This window comes from Schistocerca americana, chromosome 3 (genome assembly GCF_021461395.2).
Source record: "Schistocerca americana isolate TAMUIC-IGC-003095 chromosome 3, iqSchAmer2.1, whole genome shotgun sequence".
NCBI classification, from domain to species: Eukaryota; Metazoa; Arthropoda; class Insecta; order Orthoptera; family Acrididae; genus Schistocerca; species Schistocerca americana.
In genome coordinates, this window is record NC_060121.1 from 495,057,981 (window position 1) to 495,085,886 (window position 27,906).

General features: G+C 43.2%; 1 protein-coding gene across 2 annotated transcripts in view; it reads left to right on the forward strand.

The window, feature by feature from the left end:
- LOC124605754 (venom carboxylesterase-6-like) overlaps positions 1 to 27,906 on the forward strand; it is a 116,802-nt gene that overhangs the window by 41,139 nt on the left and 47,757 nt on the right. For both annotated transcript variants that reach the window (XM_047137638.1, XM_047137641.1), the window contains exons 3-4: positions 1,928 to 2,204; positions 10,554 to 10,739. In XM_047137638.1, coding sequence (XP_046993594.1) covers positions 1,928 to 2,204; positions 10,554 to 10,739 — 463 coding nt within the window. The remainder of the gene's footprint in view (positions 1 to 1,927; positions 2,205 to 10,553; positions 10,740 to 27,906) is intronic.

Here is a 27,906-nt window from a genome sequence, read left to right on the forward strand (position 1 = left end):
CTGGATGAAGACAGACTTGCCTGTGGTAATGTGCATCATTCAGCTGTATAGGTGATAGATTACGGGCAGTGAACAGTCGCTAAGAGAGTTTAACTTTTGAGGACGCTTTTCGCTTGGATCTTGAAGAGGACACTTAGATGTTTATCAAACTAAGAACAGCCGACCAGTTGCAAAGGATAAAGCAATCTTTACCTATGTTTCAATAGATATAAATCTATCTTCTTCAGAAGATGCAGTATTATAACAACATGAAGTGATACGTCCTTATCGTTTAGGCAAACATTTGCATAGTTACATTAATCATCATATGTAACTATGCAGATGTTTGCCTAAACGATAAGGACATATCACTTCATGTTGTTATAATACTGCATCTTCTGAAGAAGATAGATTTATATCTATTGAAACATAGGTAAAGATTGCTTTATCCTTTGCAACTGGTCGGCTGTTCTTAGTTTGATTTACGTGGAACCATTGCTGTAGCGCAGCTATGTTTAAAGTACTTAGATGTTTGTTCTGGAAGAAGGCAGACCTGCCTGTGGTAACGTGTGACATTCGTTTCTGTTGGTGACAGACACTGGACGGTGAACGGCGGTTACAATACTGTAACTTTTGAAGGGGCTTTATATTTCAAGAGGTCTGAATGTGCTACAGAACAGGACTAACTTTTTCTGCTTGTTTTGCGAAACTGAGGACAGACAGAGTATGAGTTAAAACCGTTTGTACCACGTTTGTCAACTTGTGAATCATGTTAACTCTCAACTGTTTTGAGCTGGCGAATATTTCGTGTATTGTCATTCGTATATCTTAAATTACAATCTACTTTAAGGATTTTGCTACAATTCTCGTGAAGCTCTCAATATAACTTTACTGCATTTGGTAAGGCTATTTTCTTTCTGTTAACTGAATATCGTAGGACCACTTCTAGTTTATTTGAGATGTTCTTTCTTGAACAAACAGTATTAAACATAATTCTCTTTCGTCTAAAAATTAAATACGAAAGAACAGAACCCTTGTTTTAAATTTATTGTTTAACTTTTATGTTGTGCATAGCCCAAGTACAGTACGAGCAATCATAGGTAAAGAAACAACTAGTTTAGTTGCATAGGACGCTGTTTAGAAGAGCAACTACTCAACAGTAAGCATCAGGTACCGTCGCATATTCCGTTTCTAATGGCATCATTGTTGATGGGACAGTAATATTCTCTCGTCGTGGGCCAGCCTAATTAGGATTTACCATACAAAAGTACAAAAAAATTCCATTTTAAAAACACTGATAAAAAACATTTCGTACTCATGTTATTAAGTTACGTTGTGTTATGTTACGTTATGTTAACCGGGGACCTAGAAACGACGGAGAGGTTCCGTCCCCGCCGCAGCCTCAGTGGTCCGCAACCCCACGACGACTATCGCAGTCCACTTCACCCCTCCGCGCCCCACACCGAACCCAGTGTTATTGTGCGGTTCGGCCCCCGGTGGACCCCCCCAGGGAACGTCTCACACGAGACAAGTGTAACCCCTATGTTTGCGTGGTAGAGTAATGGTGGTGTACGCGTACGTGGAGAACTTGTTTGCACAGCAATCGCCGACATAGTGTAGCTCAGGCGGAATAAGGGGAACCAGCCCACATTCGACGAGGCAGATGGAAAACCGCCTAAAAACCATCCACAGACTGGCCGGTTCACCGGACCTTGACACAAATCCGCCGGGCGGGTTCGTGCCGGGGACCAGGCGCTTCTTCCCGCCCGGAAAGCCGTGCGTTAGACCGCACGGCCAACCGGGCGGGCATGTTATTAAGTTAACTCAGTGACGGTATCCGATAGGTTTATTAATTTTCTGCCTTTCTTCGACAATTCGTAATATCATGTACAACCAAACGGAAATCAAAGCATCTTTCCACGGAATTGTTTCTTCATATTCTCCGCAGGCTCCGCGGCCAGCAGCAGCCCGGGAGGGCGTGTTGAACGCTACGCAGTACGGCAGCGACTGCGTGCAGAGTACGGGCACTGGCTGCGAGGACTGCCTCTACCTGAACGTGTACGTGCCGGGCACGCCGGCGGAGGCAGCGGCGCTACCTGTGCTCTTCTGGATCCACGGTGGCGGGTTCGGATCTGGCAGCGGGTCAGACCAACAGTACGGACCAGACTTCATAGTCTCCTACGGCGTCATTCTCGTCACCATCAATTACCGCCTCGGGCCGCTCGGTATGTACATGAAACAAGGAGATAATTTCTCTACCCAGAAACGCTATTTTTAATATGTCGTCATTGAATACATTTATTTTTATCTTTTCGTGTAATGCATCGCCAGGCGCGGATCATTGTGAGACAGGTATTTGAGCCAGGCCCGAATCGAAAATATGCAGACGATTAACAAACATTGCACTGGTATACCGACCAACTTGAGTGTGGCTTTTAGGCGGTTTTCCGCGCTCGTTTATGCAAATGTTGAGTTGCTCCCTAGTGTCTGCCTCAGAAAGCACTACACATTTACAGTAAAAATATGATACCATAAAGAACCAAGTTTACACCAGGTCAGCCACGACCTGCAAAATTTAACACTTGCTCAATGTGCTGCCTGCATGTGGTCCGAGGTTCGGCCTGTCTCGGCATTATTCGGTACGTCTCGGTATTGCTATATCATTCTCGGTATAGCGCGACATTCCATTTAGCAGTCGGATTCGACACTTTCTTCCAGCACTTTGTGTGGCATGTTTTGATCGGCAAGATTGTCTTCAGTTTATCAGAATAGTGACGTAAATGTTATTTATCCTTCACTTTTTGTTCACGGTGAAACAGGTACTTATAAAGAAAATTGTGAATTTTAACGTATTATCCAAGAGCATAAGCGGTATATCGATTACAAAGATGTACGTGTGAAAGAACGCTTGCGCTATCGCTGAGGCAGAGTATGTGTAAAAAAGAGCTTATGTTAGCCAGCGCAGTGGTTGCTCTGGGGTGGCAAGGGTTCCGCGTCAGAGGCTGGCAGTGTCTGTTGCGATGCAATGGAGTGGGCAGTCGCTTAGTATTAAATATTCAGTGTAATAATTTCAGTGTTGTGTATTAATGATTTATAGAAGAAATAAGATTGAAGTAAAATTAAGGAAATGCTAGAAATACACTACTGGCCATTGAAATTGCTACACCAAGAAGAAATGCAGATCATAAGCGGGTATTCATTGGACAAAGATATTATACTAGAGCTGATATGTGATTACATTTTCACGCAATTTGGGTGCATAGATCCTGAGGAATCAGTACCCAGAACAACCACCTCTGGCACTAATAACGGCCTTGATACGCCTGGGCATTGAGTCAAACAGAGCTTGGATGGCGTGTACAGGTACAGCTGCCCATGCAGCTTCAACACGATACCACAGTTCATCACGAGTAGTGACTGGCGTATTGTGACGAGCCAGTTGCTCGGCCACCATTGGCCAGACGTTTTCAGTTGGTGAGAGATCTGGAGAATGTGCTGGCCAGGGCAGCAGTCGAACATTTTTTGTATCCAGAAAGCCCCGTACAGGACCTGCAACATGCGGTCGTGCATTATCCCGCTGAAATGTAGGGTTTCCCAAAGATCGAATGAAGGGTAGAGCCACGGGTCATAACACATCTGAAATGTAACGTCCACTGTTCAAAATGTCACCAATGCGAGCAAGAGGTGACCAAGACGTGCAACCAATGGCACCCCATACCATCACGCCGGGTGATACGCCAGTATGGCGATGACGAATACAGGCTTCCAATGTGCGTTCACCGCGATGTCGCCAAACACGAATGCGACTATCACGATGCTGTAAACAGAACTTGGATTCATCTGAAAAAAAATGACGTTTTGCCATTCGTGCACCCAGGTTCGTCGTTGAGTACACCATCGCAGGCGCTCCTGTCTGTGATGCAGCGTCAATGGTAACGGCAGCCATGGTCTCCGAGCTGATAGTCCATGCTGCTGCAAACGTCGTCGAACTGTTCGTGCAGATGGTTGTTGTCTTGCAAACGTCCCCATCTGTTGACTCATGGATAGAGACATGGCTGCACGACCGGTTACAGCCATACGGATAATATGCCTGTCATCTCGACTGCTAGTGATACGAGGCCGTTGGGATCCAGCACGGCGTTCAGTATTACGTTCCTGAACTCACCGAATCCATATTCTACTAACAGTCATTGGATCTCGATCAACGCGAGCAGAAATGTCGCGATACGTTAAACCGCAATCGCGAGAGGCTACAATCCGACCTTCATCAAAGTCGGAAACGTGATGGTACGCATTTCTCCTCCATACACGAGGCATCACAACGTTTCACCAGGCAACACCGGTCAACTGCTGTTTGTGTAGGAGAAATAGGTTGGAAACTTTCCTCTTGTCAGCACGTTGTAGGTGTCGCCACCGGCGCCAACCATGTGTGAATGCTCTGAAAAGCTAATCATTTGCATTTCACAGCATCTTCTTCCTGTCGGTTAAATTTTAACAGCGAGTAGTGTATTATTATGGAATTTCGACGAAGAATTTGTCTACGTATTGTTACATCGATCTAGAATAAGGTAACCAGTATTGATGTATTTATGCGCTTTTGCTGTAGAACGAATTTGAATGAAACCAGCTTGATATGTAACTCCAAGTTTTTTTATTGTATTTTTTGTAATGATCATTTGTTTGCGTAAATGTAATTTTTATGATATGGCTTAATAATTGCAAGTCATTTTCACAATGTAGTAAGATTTTCAAATAGGATATTACAGTCATTCTCCCCAATCATGCGCCGCCTCTCATTTCCAAGTCGTTTTTATTTAAACAAATCCTCAACGTGTCTCAGTCAAATATCTTGCATTTTGGCTTTTGCAACCGTGATTAGTTTGATATTGCTGAGAGCGGAACAACGCGCTACCCAAGGTGACACCAGTACGAGGTAAGGAATATAATTAACACAGTTCGTAGATTTTTTGCACAGGGACCACTTTTGTACTTATTCAGATTTAGAGGGCCGTAATAAGATCGATTAGATCTGAATGTACTTACCTCTAATTTGTCATTATCGCGCACAGGTTTTGATTATTTTGGGTTTACTGGTATTGCTTTCTTGCTAATAGACAGATTGTTTAAAACAGGCTCAGGTAAACATACAGATACGCAGTCAGCTCACCACTTGATAAAACTATTCTTTGTTAGACATAAACATCACACCCTACTTAAGACATAAACGTTACAATGGTATAAAGGAAATTCACAGTTTCAGTGGCTCTTTGTTCAAAAAGGTGGAATCTAACGATCTATCGTCGGAATCCTTTGAAAATGGATGGAATCTCATGGGAGAAGGATGAGAACTTCCAGTATCTATTACGTAGTCGCATAATCGAATGGTACATCAAATTTGCTCTGAAACGGCATGCGGAAAGAATATAAAGATTTTAGCTGTCGCTGAAAGAGCTAACAGACGATTTGTCCGGGATTCATAGGTGTGCACATCAAGAAGCACTCTGCGTTAGTTATGCAGACATGGAACACTTGATGGAATTGTTGGTGTGAATAATGCGTTTTCTGAAGTCGCTTACATTATCGTCAGTTTCAATATTTTTTGATGGTATTGAGAGAAGAGTGTGGAGACCTTATATATTACTGCAGATTCCATTTGTTAAGTCAAAGGAGGTGCCTGGAACGATCTTCTATTTAAGACCCGCTATTGTTGAATTTCTGAAGGAAAAAAGAAAGCAAGAGCAAAAATTAGAAGATCCGGAATGGACTGCAGACTTCATAGTGCAAGCAGAGTTGTCTGCAGACTACCCTTAGTACGACGTTGCAAGGTGAGAAACAACTTTTTTCTGACTTCATGACGAAATTGGATGTATTTAAAAAGAAAATCCCATTATGAAAGGTACAACTTCTGACAAGGAACACCGACCATTTACCTAAGTTCACTGGGTATAAGGAAACCGCGCTATTTGAACAACATACTGTGGCGTTGAAAGAATTACAGAAATAGCTTTCTAAGCGCTTAAGGGCCATTCCAGTCATACAACTGTTTTGAGCTGTTTGTAGATCGTTTACCATTTCAGTTGAAAGCGCATCAGTGCAGTTGCAGATGGAAATGCTCGATTTGTACTGTAACTTACGTTTGAAAGACAAATTCTTTTACGTTAAAACTGTGCGGGAGTTCTACGTTGTTTCCTGCAGGAAGAGTGTCGACGTTTCCAGAACGAGGCTGCAAACGAGATATCAGTGTTTCGGTCTATATATATGCGTGAAAGGCTTTTTGCTGCTACAGAACTAAACAAGTTTCCATCACGTGACAACATGATGACGAAAGTCTGCGAAACTGTCTACATCTTTCCGTCTGCCTATAGTTTATACTAGATATAAATTTTATTATGTCTTATACTAAACTTTGTGATCTATCTTCTTGAGAAATATGAAACAAACCAGCATGTCGCATGTGGCACTTTCACATTACACCTCCGCCCCCCCCACCACGCCTCATGATCCTCTCCGCTCTCAGCGTGGCGTGGTGGAGGAAGAAGAGTGTACTCAGGCGTGACAGAATGGCACGCATTCAACATCACTGCACCTGAACAGAATTCTTGGCCATCCCTGGTTTACAAGACTCAAAGACATGTCGTCAACACTTCTCTCATCTGCTTCAACATCTGCATCTACATGAACATCTCTATCAACTTGGCCGCTCCGCCATTCACACCTCTAAATCCATATCACAGCAGACCACCTAATTGTGTGTTGGATGGTATCTTTTCTACCACAAACTGAGCCCTCCAACCCTGCTCCAATCGCAAATAGCGCGTGGGAAGAACGATTGTCGGCAAGCCTCTGTATTGGCTCTAATTTCTTGAATTTCCTTCTCATGGATATTCAGAAAGACGTATGTGGAAGGGAGTGGGAGGGGCAGTAATAAGTTGTCCGACTCTTCCCAGAAAGTGCGCTATCGAAATTTCAATAGTAAATCCCTCCGTGATGCACAACGCCTCTCTTGTAACGTCTCACAATGGAGTTTGTTGAGCATCTGCGAATCGCTCTCATGTCGGCTAAACGATCCCGTCACGAAACGTGCCCCTCTTCATTCGATCTTCTCTCTCTCTTCTGTCAGTCCTGCCTGGTAGCGATCCCAGATGGATGAACAATAATCAAAACTCGGTCAAACAAGCGCGTTATAAGTTGCTTCCTTCGTGGGTGAGTTATATTTCCTGAAGATTCTTCCTATGAATTTGAGTCTGGCATCTGATTTTCCCACAATTTGTTTTATGTGATCATTCCACTTAAAGTCTTTATGGATAGTTACTCCCAAATATTTTACGGCAGATACAGTTTCCAGCGATTTGTCATCAACAGTGTAGCTATACAGTAGTGGATTTCTTTTGTTATGTATGCGCCATATGTTGCATTTATCTACGTTCAGGGACAATTGCCAGAACCTGCGCCATTCATCAATTCTCTGCAGGTCATTCTGCAAATCGTTACTATCTTCTAGCATTGCTACTTTGTTATAGACAACCGCATCATCTGCGAAGAGCCTTAGGGAGCATCCGATGCTTTCTCCTAGATTATTTACACATATTGTAAACAGTAATGGCCCTATCACATTTCCTTGGAGTACTCCGGAAATTACTTTTGCATCTGTTGATTTCGTTTCGTTAAGAGCGACGTGTTGAGTTCTGTTTGCAAGTAAGGCCTGAATCTAGTCGCAAATCTGCTCTGATACTCGATAAGCTCGTATTTTCTTGACTAAAAGGCAGTGCAGGACGGTGTCAAATGCCTTCCTGAAGTCAAGGAACACAGTATCAACCTGAGTCTACAGCACTGTGGATCTCATGGAGGAACAGAGCGAGCTGAGTTTAGAAGGGTCTCTGTTTGCGGAATCTATGCTGATTTTTATAGAGGAGATTTTCCTTCTCCAAGAACGGCATAATTCTTGAGGATAAAACGTGTTCCATAATTCTACAACAGCCTGCCGCCAACAATGTAGGTCTATAATGTCCTAAGGCATTCTTAAAAACGGGAATGAACTACGCTTTCTTCCGGTCGGCAGGTACCGTTTGTTGCTCTAGGATCTGCGATGAATTACTGCAAGAAGGAAGCAAGTTCTTTCGCATAATCTTTGTACAATCTTATAGGTATCTCATCTTGTCCTGACGTCTTTTCGCTACTAAGCGATTGTAGTTGTTTTTTATTCCGCGATCGATTTTCAATATTTGCCCTTTCGACATTCGTACGACGGTTGAAAGGAGAGACCATTTTACAGTTTTCCGCGTTGAAACAATTTCAGAAGACCGAATTCAGTATTTCGGCCTTCTATTCATTATCTTCCACTTCTGCGCCAGTATGGTCACTGAGTGAATGAATAAATGATTTTGACGCACTTACTGATTTTACATACGACCGAAACCTCTTAGGGTTTTTACTCTGATCGGCTGACAAAGTTTTGCTTTCAAACCCATTGAACTTTTCTCTCACTGCTCTCGTTATACTCATTTTCGCTTAGTTCAACTTCTGTTTGTCAGCTAGATTTTTACTTCTCTTGAAAATGAGATCCGCTAAGGGCAGACCGTTTTGTATTATCGTGAAATAAGGGAGATAGTGCACAGATATGATGCACGAATTGGGGAGGCAATCATTAAAACGAAGGCCTTCCTCGCTGCGTCAGGACCTTATTATGAAATTTCAATCACCAAATTACTCCTCAGAGTGTGAAAATATTTTGTTCGCGACCACCATCAAAGGGAGAAATAATCATCACAATAAAATAAGAGGAATCATAGTTAGCGCGGAAAGATTTAAGTGTTCGTTTTTCCTGCGCGCTGTTTGGGGGTGAAACGGCAGAGCGGTAGCTTAAATGTGGTTCGATGAACCCTCTGCCAGACACTTAATTGTGAACTGCAGAGTAATCACGTAAACGTAGATGTAAATGATACACTGATGACCCAAAATATTATGACCACCTGCTTAATAGCTCGTTTGTCTGTCTCTGTAGTGAAATGCATCACTGATTCTGCGTTTCAGGGATCCGACAGTTTGTTGGTTGGTTTTTGGAGGTATGTGGCCTTAAATGCCTAGGCACAGATCATGTAATTCACGTAAATAACAAGCCACTGATTTGAGTTTCTGGTGATTGCGTCCGATATAGAACCAGATGGGTTTCATAGGCGAACCTGTTATCCGGTGTGTCAACGTGAATTCCCTATAATGCTCCTCAAATTACTGTAGCACTGTTCTGGCTCCGAGACACGGACAGTTGTACTGCTGAAAGATGACATCACCGTCGGGGAAGACATCAAGTATGCAGGTGGTTCGCCGGTGTCAGCGTGTCTTCTGTTAGTGCCACAGCTGTCACGCAAGCGCAGGAGAGTGTCTCCCATAGCATAAAACTGTTCCCGACAGCCTGCGTCTGTGGCGCGCTGCACGTCTCCATCCGCCTCTCACCTAAATGACGGCGTCTGTGGAAACGACCATCGACCTAGTCTATCAAAAATGTGATTACCCGAAGAGCAGACGCGTTTCCATTGATCGCTGTTTGCATCCCGTTGATTCCGCGCTCACTGCAGTCGTAATTGACGATGTCGTTGACTCATCATGTGAACACGTAGGGGTGGTGTGTTGCGAGCTCCATGTTCAACAACGTAAGATGCACGGTGTGCTCCGAAACACTTATGCGTGCACCAGCATTGTGCTCTTTCGGCAGAGATGCCGCAGATCACCCTCTATCCTACTTTACAGAACAGACAAGCCTTGGAAGCCCACGTTCTGTGTAGACTCATGGACGTCCAACCTTTTATTGCCTAGTGTTTGTTTCACTGTCCTTCTACCTCTTTCCGTAGATGCTCACGACAGTAGCACGTGAACATTCGACCAGATTCGCCGTTTTACTCGTTCACAGGTTCTGCGTAAAAGTACTCTGCCTTTGTCAGAGACAGTTATCTTAATGGATCTCCCCATTTGCAGCCCATATCTTTGCTAGGCTGATCACTCATCCCAGTCCGCTCCGCTTAAATACTTTTGCTAGCGCGTCACGTGCCCGAAACGCCACCAGGAAGCATCCATCGTCGAGCTGGGCAGTGGTCATAATGTTTTGGCTGATGGGAGAGAGTCCATTGAAGTCAAAAAGACAGGATGACTGTAGCTCCAACATCTCGTCCGTTTACAGCACTACACATTCCTAGACGTAAAATACGATGAAAGACAGCACCATTAATGTTTGTTTACGTTGTCCCGGCTAAAAGTTTAGGCCAAAATCATCCATGCATACTCAATATCTTATGTAATGATCTAGAAAGGAAAACAATTTTAAATGTGGTTTATTTCACACCATTGATCACGATTTAAGTCAATAAAACAAATGCGTGTGATGATATAGATACGCATTTTCTAGTAGTTGCAAATACGAGTTATAAATACCGTTAGTAGCAGAAATGATATAAACATACTACAAAGACAGCTCTTGCTTTGAGAATTTGAGTTCATAATTGTACATTAAATGCACTACCAGCAAAGCATGATTACAGGAACATAACGTACCGTTCGCACAGTGTAACAGCCACTCGTTGTAGGTTTCCTCAGTACGGGAGATGAGGTCGTCCCTGGCAACGCTGGCCTCAAGGATCAGCAATTGGCGCTCAGCTGGGTGCAGCGCAACATCGCCAGCTTCGGAGGAGACCCCGGCCTGGTGACGCCGTTCGGACAGAGTGCTGGGGGCATGGCCGTCTCCTTTCACCTGGTCGCGCCTTTGTCGGCAGGTAGCTACGCTATGTCATTTGATTTGTTATTTGTTTTGTTTTTTGTCTTTCAACGACTCAATATTCTGTAGCCTCTTCAATATTCTACATGCTACACTTTATAACAGCCAGTATTTAAATTTACTTGAAGATATAAGGAGATGGGGCACTGCGTATGAGAAAAGTTTCCAGTTACGGTAAGTTTCCAATACAAACACGTATGTCGTCATCAGTCATTCTTCAACCACTGCAATATAAAAGCCTCTTCTAGAATGCGATTAGTTGTTGTTGTTGTTGTTGTCTTCAGTCCTGAGACTGGTTTGATGCAGCTCTCCATGCTACTCTATCCTGTGGAAGCTTCTTCATCTCCCAGTACTTACTGCAACCTACATCCTTCTGAATCTGCTTAGTGTATTCATCTCTTGGTCTCCCTCTACAATTTTTACCCTCCACGCTGCCCTCCAATGCTAAATTTGTGATCCTTTGATGACTCAGAACATGTCCTACCAACCGGTCCCTTCTTCTTGTCAAGTTGTGCCACAAACTCCTCTTCTCCCCAATTCTATTCAATACCTCTTCATTAGTTATGTGATCTACCCATCTAATCTTCAGCATTCTTCTGCAGCACCACATTTCTATTCTCTTCTTGTCCAAACTATTTATCGTCCATGTTTCACTTCCATACATGGCTACACTCCATACAAATACTTTCAGAAACGACTTCCTGACACTTAAATCTATACTCGATGTTAACAAATTTCTCTTCTTCAGAAACGCTTTCCTTGCCATTGCCAGTCTACATTTTATATCCTCTCTACTTCGACCATCATCAGTTATTTTGCTCCCCAAATAGCAAAACTCCTTTACTACTTTAAGTGTCTCATTTCCTAATCTAATTCCCTCAGCATCACCCGACTTAATTCGACTACATTCCATCATCCTCGTTTTGCTTTTGTTGATGTTCATCTTATATCCTCCTTTCAAGACACTGTCCATTCCATTCAACTGCTCTTCCAAGTCCTTTGCCGTCTCTGACAGAATTACAATGTCATCTACCTACTCCGAATTTTTCTTTTGTTTCCTTTATTGCTTGCTCAATATACAGATTGAACAACGTCGTGGACAGGCTACAACCCTGTCTCACTCCCTTCCCAACCACGGCTTCCCTTTCATGTCCCTCGACTCTTATAACTGCCATCTGGTTTCTGTACAAATTGTAAATAGCCTTTCGCTCCCTGTATTTTACCCCTGCCACCTTTAGAATTTGAAATAGAGTATTCCAGTCAACATTATTAAATGGTTCAAATGGCTCTAAGCACTATGGGACTTTACATCTGAGGTCATCAGTCCCCTAGAACTTAGAACTACTGAAACGTAACTAACCTAAGGACATCACACACATCCATTCCCGAGGCAGGATTCCAACCTGCGACCGTAGCAGCCGCGTGGTTCCGGACTGAAGCACCTAGAACCACTCGGCCGCAGCGGCCGGCTGCGATTAGCAATCCAGCATAATGTTCTACAATAAGTAATGCAACACATTCTTCTCTCGTCCAATTTCGGTTGAATAAAATGCAGAATTTGTTTTCGGACATCGTGGAATATTACTACTTCAGCTCCTACAGTTTCTTGAAATTCCTGTAGTTGACGGTGCTGTATGTAACCTTCAAAATGGAGTTTGTAACGGAGGTGCGTTCCAAGCAGACAGCTCTCATCGGGTTTCTTTTGGCAGAAGACCAGAGCATCGCAGATATTCATCGATGCTTGTAGAATGTCTACGGAGACCTGGCAGTAAAGCACGGTGAGTCGTTGGGCGAGGCCTCTGTCGTCATCGCAACAAGGTCGCGCAGACCTGCCGGCCAGCGGCACGCACTTGGGTCTCTTGCAGTGTTGAGAGGGGGGGGGGGGGGGGGGACACTCCCAGTCGAAGTGATCGACGGATCACAATCAAACACCTCACTGCACAAATGGACTCAAAGGTGTGTGCACGCTGTGCTCCTCGCTAACTACACACCATCCGACCTCCTCTGTTTGGCCTGATGAAGGATGCGCTCCGGGGAAATGATGGGGAGGTTACTGATGCAGCAAGAGTGGTACCATGTGTACGTATAAGTCCACCCAGTAAGGTGGCGTAAGGACGTCGCATTGGATGGAAATTATTTTGAAAAATATGGTTTGTAATATTAGTAATTTTCGCCTCACAAACATTAATATAAGCTCAATAGTACACGCCTGATGGCCTAAAGTTATCGAACAATTGTAAAGTAAAAGAAATGAACCATCGCATAGCAGCGACAGAATCTATTATTCTTTATCTTTGCCGTTCTTGCGCGGTGCCTGTAAATCTCTACGTACATATATCGATTAATGATATAAAAAAGAATTCTGTTGTTTCAAGACAAATGAGGCATTTGGCGCCTCACCTTTTACTGTTTGTATTCCATGAAAGGCGGACGCGGACTTGCTGCGCTCCGCAACGGTATTTTATATTTCATGTGAAAATATTGAGTGAATATGCTAATTGTTATTTTTCCAATCAGAAAATATATAGTTTCTTGTAACTGATTACGAACAGACAGCATCAAGAGGACATTTTGAGTGTTATGTATAAAGTATTTAACCACAATGGTCATCTATTGTAATTTAATATGAAAAGTTCATCATCAGAAATTACGATCACGCTGATGGGCCGAACGCACCATGAGGCAGAAGGAACATTATATTTTTCCTATTATTTCTGAACCAATTTGTTTTTAATTGTGTAGTGTTGCATTTCTTTTAAAGTCTATAAATCTTCTGGTCCCTTAGCGTTGTTCCAGGTATGACTACATCGCGAATATAAAAATGCTCAGAAATGATAATGTTTCCCTAATTCAGGTATTTAATGCTCAACGTATGTTATAATAGTGTAATCAATCCCTGATTCAGTTGCCAAGTGGTCCACTAAAATATTCACTTTTTCGACATTTTTCAAAAAAATAAAATAAAATAACAATTCTTTTTCTTTTTGCCCCCCCAAGAGCAATGCTACATGGTTTGTAGCCAGAAGGGTGGGTAATAGTATGGTGTATTGGAATTCTGAATAAAACCAACCTGCTTCCAGAAAAAAATGTGTTGCATTACTTACTGAACACCCCTCGTATTTCCCCTCTTTCGCTATAGCGAATAGCACCAATTGACAGAATACACTGGAGGAGGAAACTTGTAGAAGCTTTCGATCCACTGGGCCTGATCACGTGGAAGAAGAAAAAGAAGAAGAAGAAGCTGGCGTCACAACTTCACCTTCCATTAAGTTGACGTCAGTCTAGATTCTTGACAAACTGGATAGCTCAGTCAATTACTACAATGCCAGTGAAAGACAAGGTCCTGCGTTCGAATCCCTGAGCCGCACACAGTTATGATTTGTAAAGAGTTTCAATCGGATTTCTTATTTCGATTATTTCAACTTTAATCGAATCATGCTTCAGTAAATCTGGTCAGTGCTCCATGACATCATACTCGTGATCGCTACGTCCTCTACCACTGCCTTTCCTCTCACTAATTTACACGTGTTTTGTTCCTTTCAGTTATTCAAAACACTAGTTTCCTCTGCCCCTTTGGCGTCTCTCAGTTTATGAATGGCCTCCACAATGAATTGGAACTCCACAATGTTAAATCCGAATCTACACACTATTTACAGACATTCGTTTTAGGTTCATTAAAACTCTGTTCTCAAATAAGACAGGGTTTTCAAGGAAAGCAGCTGGTATATACTGATGTGATTAGGAATATAACAATCAAACAAGAATTAGGGCTTAAAAAAGAATAAACAGGTCAAGGAGTATAAAAACACAGAGAGGTCATCTCACAAGAAAGTGTGAAAATTGAATGTCTAAAATTGTAATGAATCCTCCAGCAATAGGAAAAAGATCAATATATAGGAAGAGGAGAAGAGATTAAATAATAAGTAACCACGAACAACAGATGCACTGAGAACCAATCAGGCATATGCCTAATAAACGAGGAAACAAGAAGGGATGAAGAATAAGATATTAAATTTCCCGAATGAACTCAAGCAAATTAATTCTCTTCTTTGTTTCTTTTACCGTTCATGTGCTCGATACTTTCAGTTGTTATATACAAGAATTAGAAGGATTGATCTATACCTCGTTGTTAATATCCACTCTTTTAATTTCAGAAAACTAGTACACTGACGGAAAAAACCACAACATCAAAAAATAATTAATGTAGACTAATGAAATTTCGGGAATAAATTTGTTAGGTAACATATTTAAGTGATTAACGTTGCAAATTAATGTAAGCAGAACGTAAGACATCGCAAATGTGAAATGCTGGTACATAAATAACCTGTGTAGCCGCCAGAATGCAAGCATGCAAACGTGTATGCTTTATGTTGCACAGGTGGCAGATGTCAGTTTGTGGGATGGAGTTCCACGCCTGCTGCACTTGGTTGATAATACTGGGACGGTTAATATTCATCAAGTTTCCTTACAATAGGAATGTGTATGCACTCAACGACTGTGATAAGACTTTCAAAATGATGGAGCACAGCAATCAGTCGTCCTCTCATTTCAGGTATTGTTAAGCAAATCTAAATTTCGGCTAGTGCCTAGCCACTATCCATCCACTACTTCATAGTTTCAATGCATGTCCTAGTACGTCAGTCCCCTGTTGTTCGGGCTTCTGTCACAGTTCGTTCGTTCAAGATTAGTCTTGAGATATACGTTGCAAACAGTTATTTCCCGTGTCGTCCGTATCCTGACAGCCACAGCTTCAAGAGGAGTTTGAAGGGGCACTGGTTCACTGCATACAAAGTTCAGGACATAAACACAAACTCCACCTGACTATTATATTCGCTATGGTTCTTGTAATATCCCCTGTAGCCGAGAAGGGCAGGGGTCTGCATTGCCGGGAGCCAGGTTTCCTGGAGGGCAATGCAGAAAGCAGGTGTAAGACTTAACAGTTGCCATAGCTCAGCTAGGTAATAGAAAAAACCACCGCAATTTCACTGGAGGATGACGTGATCGTGAGACTGGGAAGGCATGAAACACTCAATGAGGCAGTCTACGCCTCAGGGTCACCAGCTGCCACCAACTTATATCCTGAACATGTTATATTCATTGTGTCTGAGGGTCCGGCGAGATCTAGGTCCTCAGACGCAGAGCTTGTAGGCAGCGGTGGTGTGGGTGCCATCGCAATTCCCTTGCTCCTGGGGGTGTTCTTTCTGGATTTCTCTCGCTGGTCCTTGGGTTTATCTGGCTGGGAGGGCTACACTGATCCAGTCTCCAGGACTGAAGATGATCGTGAAACACTACAACCAGCTGCTTCTGGGCACTTCAGCCAGTGGCAGTTGCCATCTTTCCCACTAGCAGAAACCTGGGAAGGGAGTGACCCAAGGGACCCCTTACTAGTGAGAGGAGCTGAAGAAGACAGAGGTAGGTGGTGTGGGGGCAACACAGAGGGAAGTTTCCCCTACTATCAAGAGGGCAGATCTAGTCTTCCAGCTCTCAGAGCAGACTGGAACTCGGGGAACTGACGGGGCTACAACTGTTCTCATAGTGGCGGCAGAAGAGGAGGTCATAGCCACAGAATGTAGGCATACAAATTTCCTCTTGGCCTCAGTTTGGTCAGTCGGTCCAGGGTCTTGAATTCCATGATTTTCCTTTCTCGCTGTAAAATCCTGCAATCTGGTGAGCAAGGGGAATGATTCCAGAATGAGATTTTCACTCTGCAGCGGAGTGTGCGCTGATATGAAACTTCCTGGCAGAATAAAACTGTGTGCCGAACTGAGACTCGAACTCGGGACCTTTGCCTTTCACGGGCGAGTGCTCTACCAACTGAGCTACCCGAGCACGACTCACGCCCCATCCTCACAGCTTTACTTCTGCCAGTACCTTGTCTCCTACTTGCCCGCGAAAAGCAAAGACCCCGAGTTCGAGTCTCGGCCCGGCACACAGTTTTAATCTGCCAGGAAGTTTCAAGGGGAATTATGCTCTCCGCAGTTGACACAGATGGGAGGTGGGGCGCATGGAGTATTGGGATGGGATGGACGTCCACAATCTCGACCTGCGATGCTGTAAGTACAGCGCGAAGACATATGGCCGAACTTCCAGCATTTAAAGCACCACATTGGGGAGGGATATAGGGCTTTACATCACAGCGGTAGACCATCACCTTGACCTTCTCGGGTAATGTGTCCCCTTCAAATCCCAAGATGAAGGCACCGGTGGCAACCTGAATATTCCTTGGGCGCTGATGGATGCGCCAGACGAAATGAACCCCTCGCCGCTCTAAGCTGGCGCGCAGCTCGTCGTCAAACTGCAAAAGAAGGTCCCTGTGGAATATAATATCCTGGATCATATTTAAGCTCTTATGAAGCGTGATGGCAACTGAAACTTCCCTCAGCTTGTCACAAGCGAGGAAGCCGTTTTTATCAAGACTGACTCTGAACGAATTTTGGACAAGCCTTCCACCTCCCCAAACTTGTCCTCTAAATGCTCTACAAAAAACTGAGGCTTCATCGAAACAAAGGAGTCCCCATCAGTTTTCATACATATAAGGTACCATGGTAAATAAGGTTCGCTGCCATCCTTAGCCTGGCATTCCTTTCAGGGTGTGGCCAGAGAGGGGGACGATTTAGGATCATACTTCCTTGCATTGTACTGAGACTTGGAACGCTTAGAGACTGCTGGCGTTTGATCACCAGCAAGTGATGATGTGGTACGCTTCATCGCGCGTCATACGCCCTGATGCCACCCACTCCGACCAGGGGCCCACCCCACAGGCGCCACCCAGCCACAGCAAAGGCCACCTGTCAGTATGTGTATTGTCGGGAGTCCCGATGACCCAGGGTGATGGGCATCTACGCGCAGGCATCAGCAAAGCGATCCCTGTGAAGTCAGGGGGCTACAACCAACAAGGTACATGGCAGCCTCACCACAATGGACTGGCTACCATACTGGAATAGTCCCCCATTCGGATCCCCGGGAGGGGACTGCCAAGGGCGAGGTTACCATGAGAAAAAGATTGAATAATCAAAGAAAGGATAACGTTCTACGGCTCGGGGCGTGGAATGTCAGAAGCTTGAACGTGGTAGGGAAACTAGAAAATCTGAAAAGGGAAATGCAAAGGCTCAATCTAGATATAGTAGGGGTCAGTGAAGTGAAGTGGAAGGAAGACAAGGATTTCTGGTCAGATGAGTATCGGGTAATATCAACAGCAGCAGAAAATGGTATAACAGGCGTAGGATTCGTTATGAATAGGAAGGTAGGGCAGAAGGTGTGTTACTGTGAACAGTTCAGTGACCGGGTTGTTCTAATCAGAATCGACAGCAGACCAACACCGACAACGATAGTTCAGGTATACATGCCGACGTCGCAAGCTGAAGATGAACAGATAGAGAAAGTGTATGAGGATTTTTTTGAAAGGGTAATGCAGTATGTAAAGGGGGACGAAAATCTAATAGTCATGGGCGACTGGAATGCAGTTGTATGGGAAGGAGTAGAAGAAAAGGTTACAGGAGAATATGGGCTTGGGACAAGGAATGAAAGAGGAGAAACACTAATTGAGTTCTGTAACAAGTTTCAGCTAGTAATAGCGAATACCCTGTTCAAGAGTCACAAGAGGAGGAGGTATACTTGGAAAAGGCCGGGAGATACGGGAAGATTTCAATTAGATTACATCATGGTCAGACAGAGATTCCGAAATCAGATACTGGATTGTAAGGCGTACCCAGGAGCAGATATAGACTCAGATCACAATATAGTAGTGATGAAGAGTAGGCCGAAGTTCAAGACATTAGTCAGGAAGAATCAATACGCAAAGAAGTGGGATATGGAAGTACTAAGGAATGACGAGATACGTTTGAAGTTCTCTAACGCTATAGATACAGCAATAAGGAATAGCGCAGTAGGCAGTACAGTTGAAGAGGAATGGACATCTCTAAAAAGGGCCATCACAGAAGTTGGGAAGGAAAACATAGGTACAGAGAAGGTAGCTGCGAAGAAACCATGGGTAACAGAAGAAATACTTCAGTTGATTGATGAAAGGAGGAAGTACAAACATGTTCCGGGAAAATCAGGAATACAGAAATACAAGTCGATGAGGAATGGACTAAATAAGAAGTGCAGGGAAGCTAAGACGAAATGGCTGCAGGAAAAATGTGAAGACATCGAAAAAGATATGATTGTCGGAAGGACAGACTCAGCATACAGGAAAGTCAAAACAACCTTTGGTGACATTAAAAGCAACGGTGGTAACATTAAGAGTGCAACGGGAATTCCATTGTTAAATGCAGAGGAGAGAGCAGATAGGTGGAAAGAATACATTGAAAGCCTCTATGAGGGTGAAGATTTGTCTGATGTGATAGAAGAAGAAACAGGAGTCGATTAAGAAGAGATAGGGGATCCAGTATTAGAATCGGAATTTAAAAGAGCTTTGGAGGACTTACGGTCAAATAAGGCAGAAGGGATAGATAACATTCCATCAGAATTTCTAAAATCATTGGGGGAAGTGGCAACAAAACGACTATTCACGTTGGTGTGTAGAATATATGAGTCTGGCGATATACCATCTGACTTTCGGAAAAGCATCATCCACACAATTCCGAAGACGGCAAGAGCTGACAAGTGCGAGAATTATCGCACAATCAGCTTAACAGCTCATACATCGAAGCTGCTTACAAGAATAATATACAGAAGAATGGAAAAGAAAACTGAGAATGCGCTAGGTGACGATCAGTTTGGCTTTAGGAAAAGTAAAGGGACGAGAGAGGCAATTCTGACGTTACGGCTAATAATGGAAGCAGGGCGAAAGAAAAATCAAGACACTTTCATAGGATTTGTCGACCTGGAAAAAGCGTTCGACAATATAAAATGGTGCAAGCTGTTCGAGATTCTGAAAACAGTAGGGGTAAGCTATAGGGAGAGACGGGTCATATACAATATGTACAACAACCAAGAGGGAATAATAAGAGTGGACGATCAAGAACGAAGTGCTCGTATTAAGAAGGGTGTAAGACAAGGCTGCAGCCTTTCGCCCCTACTCTTCAATCTGTACATCGAGGAAGCAATTATGGAAATAAAAGAAAGGTTCAGGAGTAGAATTAAAATACAAGGTGAAAGGATATCAATGATACGATTCGCTGATGACATTACTATTCTGAGTGAAAGTGAAGAAGAATTAAATGATCTGCCGAACGGAATGGACAGTCTAATGAGTAGACAGTATGGTTTGAGAGTAAATCGGAGAAAGACGAAGGTAATGAGAAGTAGTAGAAATGAGAACAGAGAGAAACTTAACATCAGGATTGATGGTCACGAAGTCAATGAAGTTAAGGAATTCTGCTACCTAGGCAGTAAAATAACCAATGACGGACGGAGCAAGGAGTACATCAAAAGCAGACTCGCTATGGCAGAAAAGGCATTTCTGGCCAAGAGAAGTCTACTAATATCAAATACCGGCCTTAATTTGAGGAAGAAATTTCTGAGGATGTACGTCTGGAGTACAGCATTGTATGGTAGTGAAACATGGACTGTGGGAAAACCGGAACAGAAGAGAATCGAAGCATTTGAGATGTGGTGCTATAGACGAATGTTGAAAATTAGGTGGACTGATAAGGTAAGGAATGAGGAGGTTCTACGCAGCATCGGAGAGGAAAGGAATATGTGGAAAACACTGATAAGGAGAAGGGACGGGATGATAGGACATCTGCTAAGACATGAGTGAATGACTTCCATGGTACTAGAGGGAGCTGTAGAGGGAAAACTGTAGAGGAAGACAGAGGTTGGAATACGTCAAGCAAATAATTGAGGACGTAGGTTGCAAGTGCTACTCTGAGATGAAGAGGTTAGCACAGGAAAGGAATTGGTGGCGGGCCGCGTCAAACCAGTCAGTAGACTGATGAGCAAAAAAAAACCATACTGGATACGAGGCGTAAAGAATTCCATGGTCCTCATCGGGGCAGAAAACGACACTGCATAATTGGTGGAGGAAAACGCACCCAGGAAGGTGTCCTCACTCAAGAGATGAAGGATGAGCGGGACTGCAATGCCACGACGAGAAAGTGGGCTAAAGATCTTAATGGGCGATGAACACGATGCACCTGTTAAGGCGCCCTTCCCGAATTGGCTCGCTCTTCGGGGAAATTTTGAAAAATGTAGGTCAAACCCTACAGGGGACCATCACATAAAGGCTGAAAGGTGTGAGACTCCTTTTCGTCGCCTCTTACGACAGGCAGGAATACCTCAGGCCTATTCTAACCCCCGGGCCCACAGGGGTGGTGGTCGTCCGGAGTATGGTCTTCTTGTGGCCATACATTCTCATGACCATCGCTGATAGCAGTCATGTTCAGAGGCTACAGTCCTGCCAAGCCACTCTGAAATATCGAAGAAGGAACATCCAGTTTCACGTAGCCCCATTACTCATCCCCATTCAACTCCAGTGAAGTGTTGATGGTGGTTCCTTTGTCACCTTAAAAAATGGTTCAAATGGCTCTAAGCACTATGGGACTCAACTGCTGAGGTCATTAGTCCCCTATAACTTAGAACTAGTTAAACCTAACTAACCTAAGCCGAGGCAGGATTCGAACCTACGCCCGTAGCGGTCTTGCGGTTCCAGACTGCAGCGCCTTTAACCGCACGGCCACTTCGGCCGGCCTGCCACCTTAAAGACAATCTTGACTACCGCGACCAGTCTCAAAGGTAACCAATGTTCATGAATGTTACAGTGTGTATTTAAAGCAAACCCGATTTGCAGCCGGCCGGAGTGGCCGTGCGTTTCTAGGTGCTTCAGTCTGGAACTGCGCGCCCGCTACGGTCGCAGGTCCGAATCCTGTCTCGGGCATGGATGGGTGTGATGTCCTTAGGTTAGTTAGGTTTAAGTAGTTCTAAGTTCTAGGGGACTGATGATCTCATAAGTTAAGTCCCATAGTACTCAGAGCCATTTGAACCATTTGAACCCAATTTGCATCCTCATAGTGGCGTTACTTGCGCCCCTGTTATGGGACTGGCGCAAAATCTGAATTGATATCTCTATCAGATCTAGAAACAGGCCTACCAAGTTTCCTTTTTTGCCACACAATTCCTTTTTGGTGCTATGATTTTTTTATCCGTCTTTCTATATGATGTTCGCGACAATGTAGTTAGTTTTCACCTCTACTCGCATTCCATTTCTATTGAACCCATCTATTATTTATTAAAATAAATTTTTGCAGACAAACGAAACAGAAGAATGATGGCACTAATGTAAATCGATATATATCAGATTCATGGATTCGTACTCCATCGTTTCAGTATAATGTTTTAGAATCCTGTTCAAAGTAGAGGGTAAAACATTATGTAAAGTGGATTAGACTTGTGTAATGCGTTTCCAGCTATGCATTAACCGTTACTCTGAGCTGGAGATGCCGAATCTCTACTAGTGGAAAAAAGACGAAAAATTTGAAGAAAAGCCCACGCAAATTATTTGCACAAGTTGTATATATTATATGATCATATTATCGCGGTCATACATCTGTGGACATATTGTCTTGGTCAATAATTTCATCATGTTTCATAGCCTTCCCTGCGTATAAAGCCGCTTTCAGTCGTGTCTGAAGTGTCGGATGTCATTCTGGGAGATATGGTTGTACGCTGCTACCGACAGTTGTTGTAGATAACTAAAAGATGTTGCTAGTAATGCAACGCAACTTCATAACGAACCACAGATGCTCAGTGGGGAACGAGTAGGGAAACTGCGCTATCAGAGGATCTGCTAAATACCTGGGATAGCGTGTTGGTTAAAAGGAGACATATTTGCACGGGCCTAGTTCTGTTCAAAAAGCAAATATCCTTGACGTTAGAGAAACGGAAAAAGAAAGGGCTGAACTATAGTCGGGATAGATCCACAATATTGAGTCTTTATTCACCAAACTGCACAGGTAAACCAGGGAGGGAAAATTTTTCTCCGCCAGTATTTTGCCGGATAAGGGAGGCAGGTGATACGCCTGAAAATCTAAGACCAAACAACATTGTGCCTATTTCCTATGCTTTATTTGAAATATCTTCACAATGTCTCATGGAGCGACTGCACTGACACTCTTCATTGTGACCTGTCCGTCAAACAGGAACGTTTAACTGAGATGACTCCTTGCTGGCCGTGGTTTTGACCATATCCCTTTTCTCTTATCATTGTCAATTAACGAGGAAACTTGCTATTGCGCGCAAAGGCGACGTAATCTGTTCCTTGGTCACTCCAGGCTAACAATCCTATACGACATTAGACGTGGCTAAGGCTGTAACACGCGATGGTTTAAATAGTCATTGTGGAATTCCAACTACCCTTTTACTACGAAGAGCTGCAGCTACAGCGAGAGATCTGTGGGATAAAGGATGGTAGGAGTCATCAAGAGTTAGGGACAGGATCTATTGCAAAAAATCCTTTCACTACCATTCGTCCCTTACATAACCATTTTTGATGTCCATGATGCATCAGAACCGCCAACGCACGCCTAAGGTTCAGTAAGGGCAGCTTCAAGAAACTTCCGCATGACATAAGTTTTACAATCGATTTACTTAAAGATTAATTACACAACAAAAAAAATTAAGGGTCTATCCTTGGGTTTTAAAGTATATTTGGTTTGCGCATGTGATGGTGGAGACTAGGCATATTTTCTTTTCCACCCTTTGTACAGTTCTACTGTTAATATTTTCTTCGATTACACAAGTGTTCTGTTGTGAAATATACTAAAACCGAACTGTCTGCTGCTAACTTAATATATTTAGCAGAACTACAGTGGGTGGTCGAACGATATTTGCATATTCCGCACTAAATACCTGTTCTGAAAGTTTCTCGATAGGCGTATTTCTTCACATTCAACCAGCGTTAGTGTTTTCAGCAATTCTGTTGCAAACTCTCGCAAGACAGACAAACATGTGACCGTTCAAGGTTCTCGTCAAGCAAGCATATATATAATGTCTTTAGCCAAAGTATTTACATCGTAGTGTGAAACTGATAAAAGTTACTAAATATTCACTTTTTAACATGTTTCACTCGTCAAAGCAGCTTTCTTATTAGCAGCTTCCAATGGTACCAATCAAAAAACTGTGGAGATGTACAATCATCGTAGACAACTGCTACACATGGTATTATGTGCAGAGTGACATATGTATATCGGTACTTGATACTTTCCAGTAGTCTCCACTCTTCTTGCCTATGTGCGCTTGCAGATGATCATCATCGACTTCGAGGCAGAATCTTCTGTCGTCAGTGAACCCAACATTATGCCAAGCTTCCCACCAGCTCTGTCTTTCATATCATAGGAAGCGATTGCACGCTGGTTCGCCGTTGACACTTCAAGTCCTACAAGCTGAAAGCTGGGTGATTCTCCAGGAGAACCATTCATCTACCCAATATCCTCAATGAAACAACACCGCACTCTAGCGGTCCAGTGTGCAATAACCACTACAGATGGGTGGAGGAGTCGTTCTTAGAGTTTGTCGCCACACTGTGGGTTCCATGGATTCCTGAAAGCTACAGGAATCCATCTGAAGAGAAAATGACTGCAGCAAGGCAGTCGTCCATCTGGAAAACGCTGTGTGATACGAAGCCTCAGTTCAACCTCAGGACCATTAGTGCTGCATCTGGACTCTCTGAAGGGATGAAGGCGGAGCAGAAGCAGGCTCATGGCGAAAGCCAACACTAAAGCGGATGACATGCCCAGCCGGAATGACAGTATTTATACGTGCCCAAGCGGGTTTGTCATAGTGCGAGTGTCACAAATGTCACGTACGCTGCGTACCGGAGCCTCCCTGGCTTGGTTACACGTTGGTCACAAACTCTCAGACGAGCACCAGCTGGTTTTATGAAAATTGGGTAGTTATGGTATTTTTCATGCGATAAAGGTTATTTCTTATATGGATTTAAAGTTTAAATTATTTTTGGTTACTTTTAAGTGGGTGCTGTGGTTCAGCATATTGTACCAAGCAACTGCCTGTGGCAATGTGCCGTCCTGCGTTTGCTCGCGTCGTTAATGCGTGAACCAACACAGAGGTTAAGATACCGTACTCGCGTTCAAGGGTATCTTTGAAAATTTGGGATCGGAGAAGGCAAAAGAAATGGATAACATCACCTCGAAATTTCTAAAATAATCGGGAATGTGCTAACCGAGCGATTATTCCAATTAGCCTGCATCTCTTCTTTTTTTTTTTTTTTTTCTTCTTGCTCGTCCAGATGTCTTTGAGGTTACGGAACAAAACTGGAAATGAGAACCTTAATTTCGTTAGAATGTATGTGAACCTTCAGTGTTGCTAAAATTCCGTCTTTGTTTTTGTTTCTAAGGTCAAGAATATTATGAGGAGTACATAGAAATGTAAGAAAAATATCAAAAGGGAAGGACACAAGGCGCCATTAATTTGTGGGTATTAACTAGTGGAATGTCAGCTGCTCAGGCTTAATAAATAAGCTAAACTGTTTAAGAAACGTGGTCCTCTGAAATTTCATTTCACAATATTGTATATATAATTTTCAGCAACATGCTGACATATGGTCATCAATAATTTTTTCAGTAAAAACCGATTTTGGATCAGTTGTTTGTGACTTAAGAGTTCAAATTGATTGAAAACATTTGTAATTGTGCATATTAATGTACGGGAATTATAAACAAGAATTCACTTAAAGTTTGGACCTCTTCATTTAAGAAATTATTTTAATTTTGTCTATTATGTACTATCTCTAGATACACTGTTAATAAAACTACTAACCACTGTATCCTGAAACTCAAAGGTTTATTTTATTTGGGTACAATTAGGAACATTGTTTTGACAATAATGCACAACTTGCGGTAGTTGATTTACTAATAACGTGTCTACAAAGAGAATTGTGCACTGAGGTGACAGTAGTCATGGGATACCTCCTAATATCGTGTCGGGCCTCCTTTTCTCCGGCGTAGTGCAGCAACTCGACCTGGTGTGGACTCAACAAGTCTTTGGAAGTCCCTCTAGAAATGCTGAGCCATTCTGCCTCTGTAGCTGTCAATAATTCCGCAAGTGTTGCCTGTGCAGGATTATGTGCATGAACTGACCTCTCGATTACGCCCATAAATGTTCTATGGGAGCTACATCGTGCTACCTGGGTGGCCATATCATTCGCTCGAACTGTCCAGAATGTCCTTCAAACAAGTCACAAACAATTGCGGTCCGGTGACGCGGCGCATTCTCATTCAAAAAAATTCCATCATTGTTTGGCGGCACGTGGTCTCTAAGTGGCCGAACGAAACCATTTCAGTCAATGAGCGGTTCAGTTGGGCCAGAAAATCCATTCTATTCAATGTAAAAACAAAACACACCATTATGGAGTCACCATCAGCTTGCACAGTGCCTTGTTGACAACTTGGGTTCCTGTTATCGCGGGATCTGTGCCACACTCGGCCCCTACCATCAATCAGCTGTTTCTTGCAGAAGCCTGGGCTCGTGTGACCAGGCCGCGATCTTCCAGTCGTCTAGGGCCCAACCGATATGGTCCTGAACCCAGGAGAGGAGCTGCAGACGGTTTCGTGCTGTTAGCAGCGGTGCTCGCGTCGGTAGCCAGCTGTCCATAGCTCATTAGCGTCAAATTTCGCCGAACTGTCCTAACGGATACGTTCTTCGTACGCTAACATGCCATTGTTACTACGGTGAAAGACCCTCACCATATCAGTTATATTAATTACAAATTCTGTAGAAGAATTGGATGAGTCTCACTCAATGAATGAAACGTATGCTACGTTGAAAAGAATCATCTGCCATATGTTTGACATTATTAAACAGAATACAGAGGTTGCTTTAATTAACATCGCAGTGAGAACAATAAGCTATGAAGCAGCAGCACTAGACGTTAAGAGAACGAGTGATGCACAAACCTTTAAATATCAAACTTCGCGTTGAATAACCCAATGAAATTAGCAGTAAAATCAACAAAACTGACGATGAACAAGACAATTTAGTCACGCTTTATCAGAAGAATTGTCAACACAATAAAAATGGGTTATTTGACGATATATTTACAATGAAAAGAAGTAAATCCAGTATTTTGCTTATGGCATCATACGACATGAGCATTTAAGACGTCCACCTATTATCGTTAGCGATAGCACTGATATATCTCTTAGTGAAAGTATGCGGACTTCACAGGGTGTAGCATTTTGTATTGAAAAACGGTTAGTTCGTGACAAAATGTAACGTAATATACCAGACGGGAGCCACACAAAATCACTGTTTGAACAAATTTTTTTTTCTTACGTTTTCTGGGTCGTCGATCTATGAGTGATTTGGATGTGGCCCATCATGATTTCCTCACATAGCCCAGTCTTTTCATCTACGAGTATCATCTACACCCCGTCTCCATAGTTACTTTCTTTTATATTTTTCTGTATATGTATTTATCCTCCATGGCTCCCTTTAGTATTACGGAAGTTATTTCTTGATGTCTAACAAACGTTGTTTCATCTTATCGTTTCCTGCAGCAAATGCTGTTCACATATTCCTGTTCTTAAAGATTCCATGGAGGATTTCTTACCTTATTAGTTCATTTAATTTTCATCATTCTCCTTTTACACCACATCTCAAATGACTCGATTATCTTCTTCTCCAGTTTTTCCACAGTCTATGACTTACTTCCATATGATGTTGTGCTCTGTACCCGGACCAGAATAACGAAGTGAGTGACATCTAACTGTTCACAAGGCTGCTACCTCAGCAACAGCCGATTAGAGAACGAATTTGGTCGCACCTCCTGTTCCTTTCACCCCTGTCAAATCTCTCTGCTATTCCCGGTAGCGCCTCGACTGATGTAGCCAGCTGCGTATGACACTCGCAGCTTGCAACGTAAACAGCTGTGGTCGTTTCGTTGCGTGCTTTATTGTTTTGTGGGGCGAATTTGTATGGCACTACAGAATGTCTGAAGCTTGTATTGGAAGTGAGCAAAATGGTGTGACTGCTATACGGAACGTTCAGCGATCTGACCATGTTTTGCGTGGTCAATGCACGTGAGTGTGTGCTCGGTGTGGGAATATTAGGAGAAGGAGAGAGACAATGGTGCAACTCTATTGTCTGTAACGAAAGTAGTCGAAATAACTGCAGACGCTTTGAAGACACATTAAAATACTATCATCAGCATTTGTAAGGAGAAATATTGTGCAGAGTGGGAAGAGCTTAGCTCCCCCAAACTGGAGACA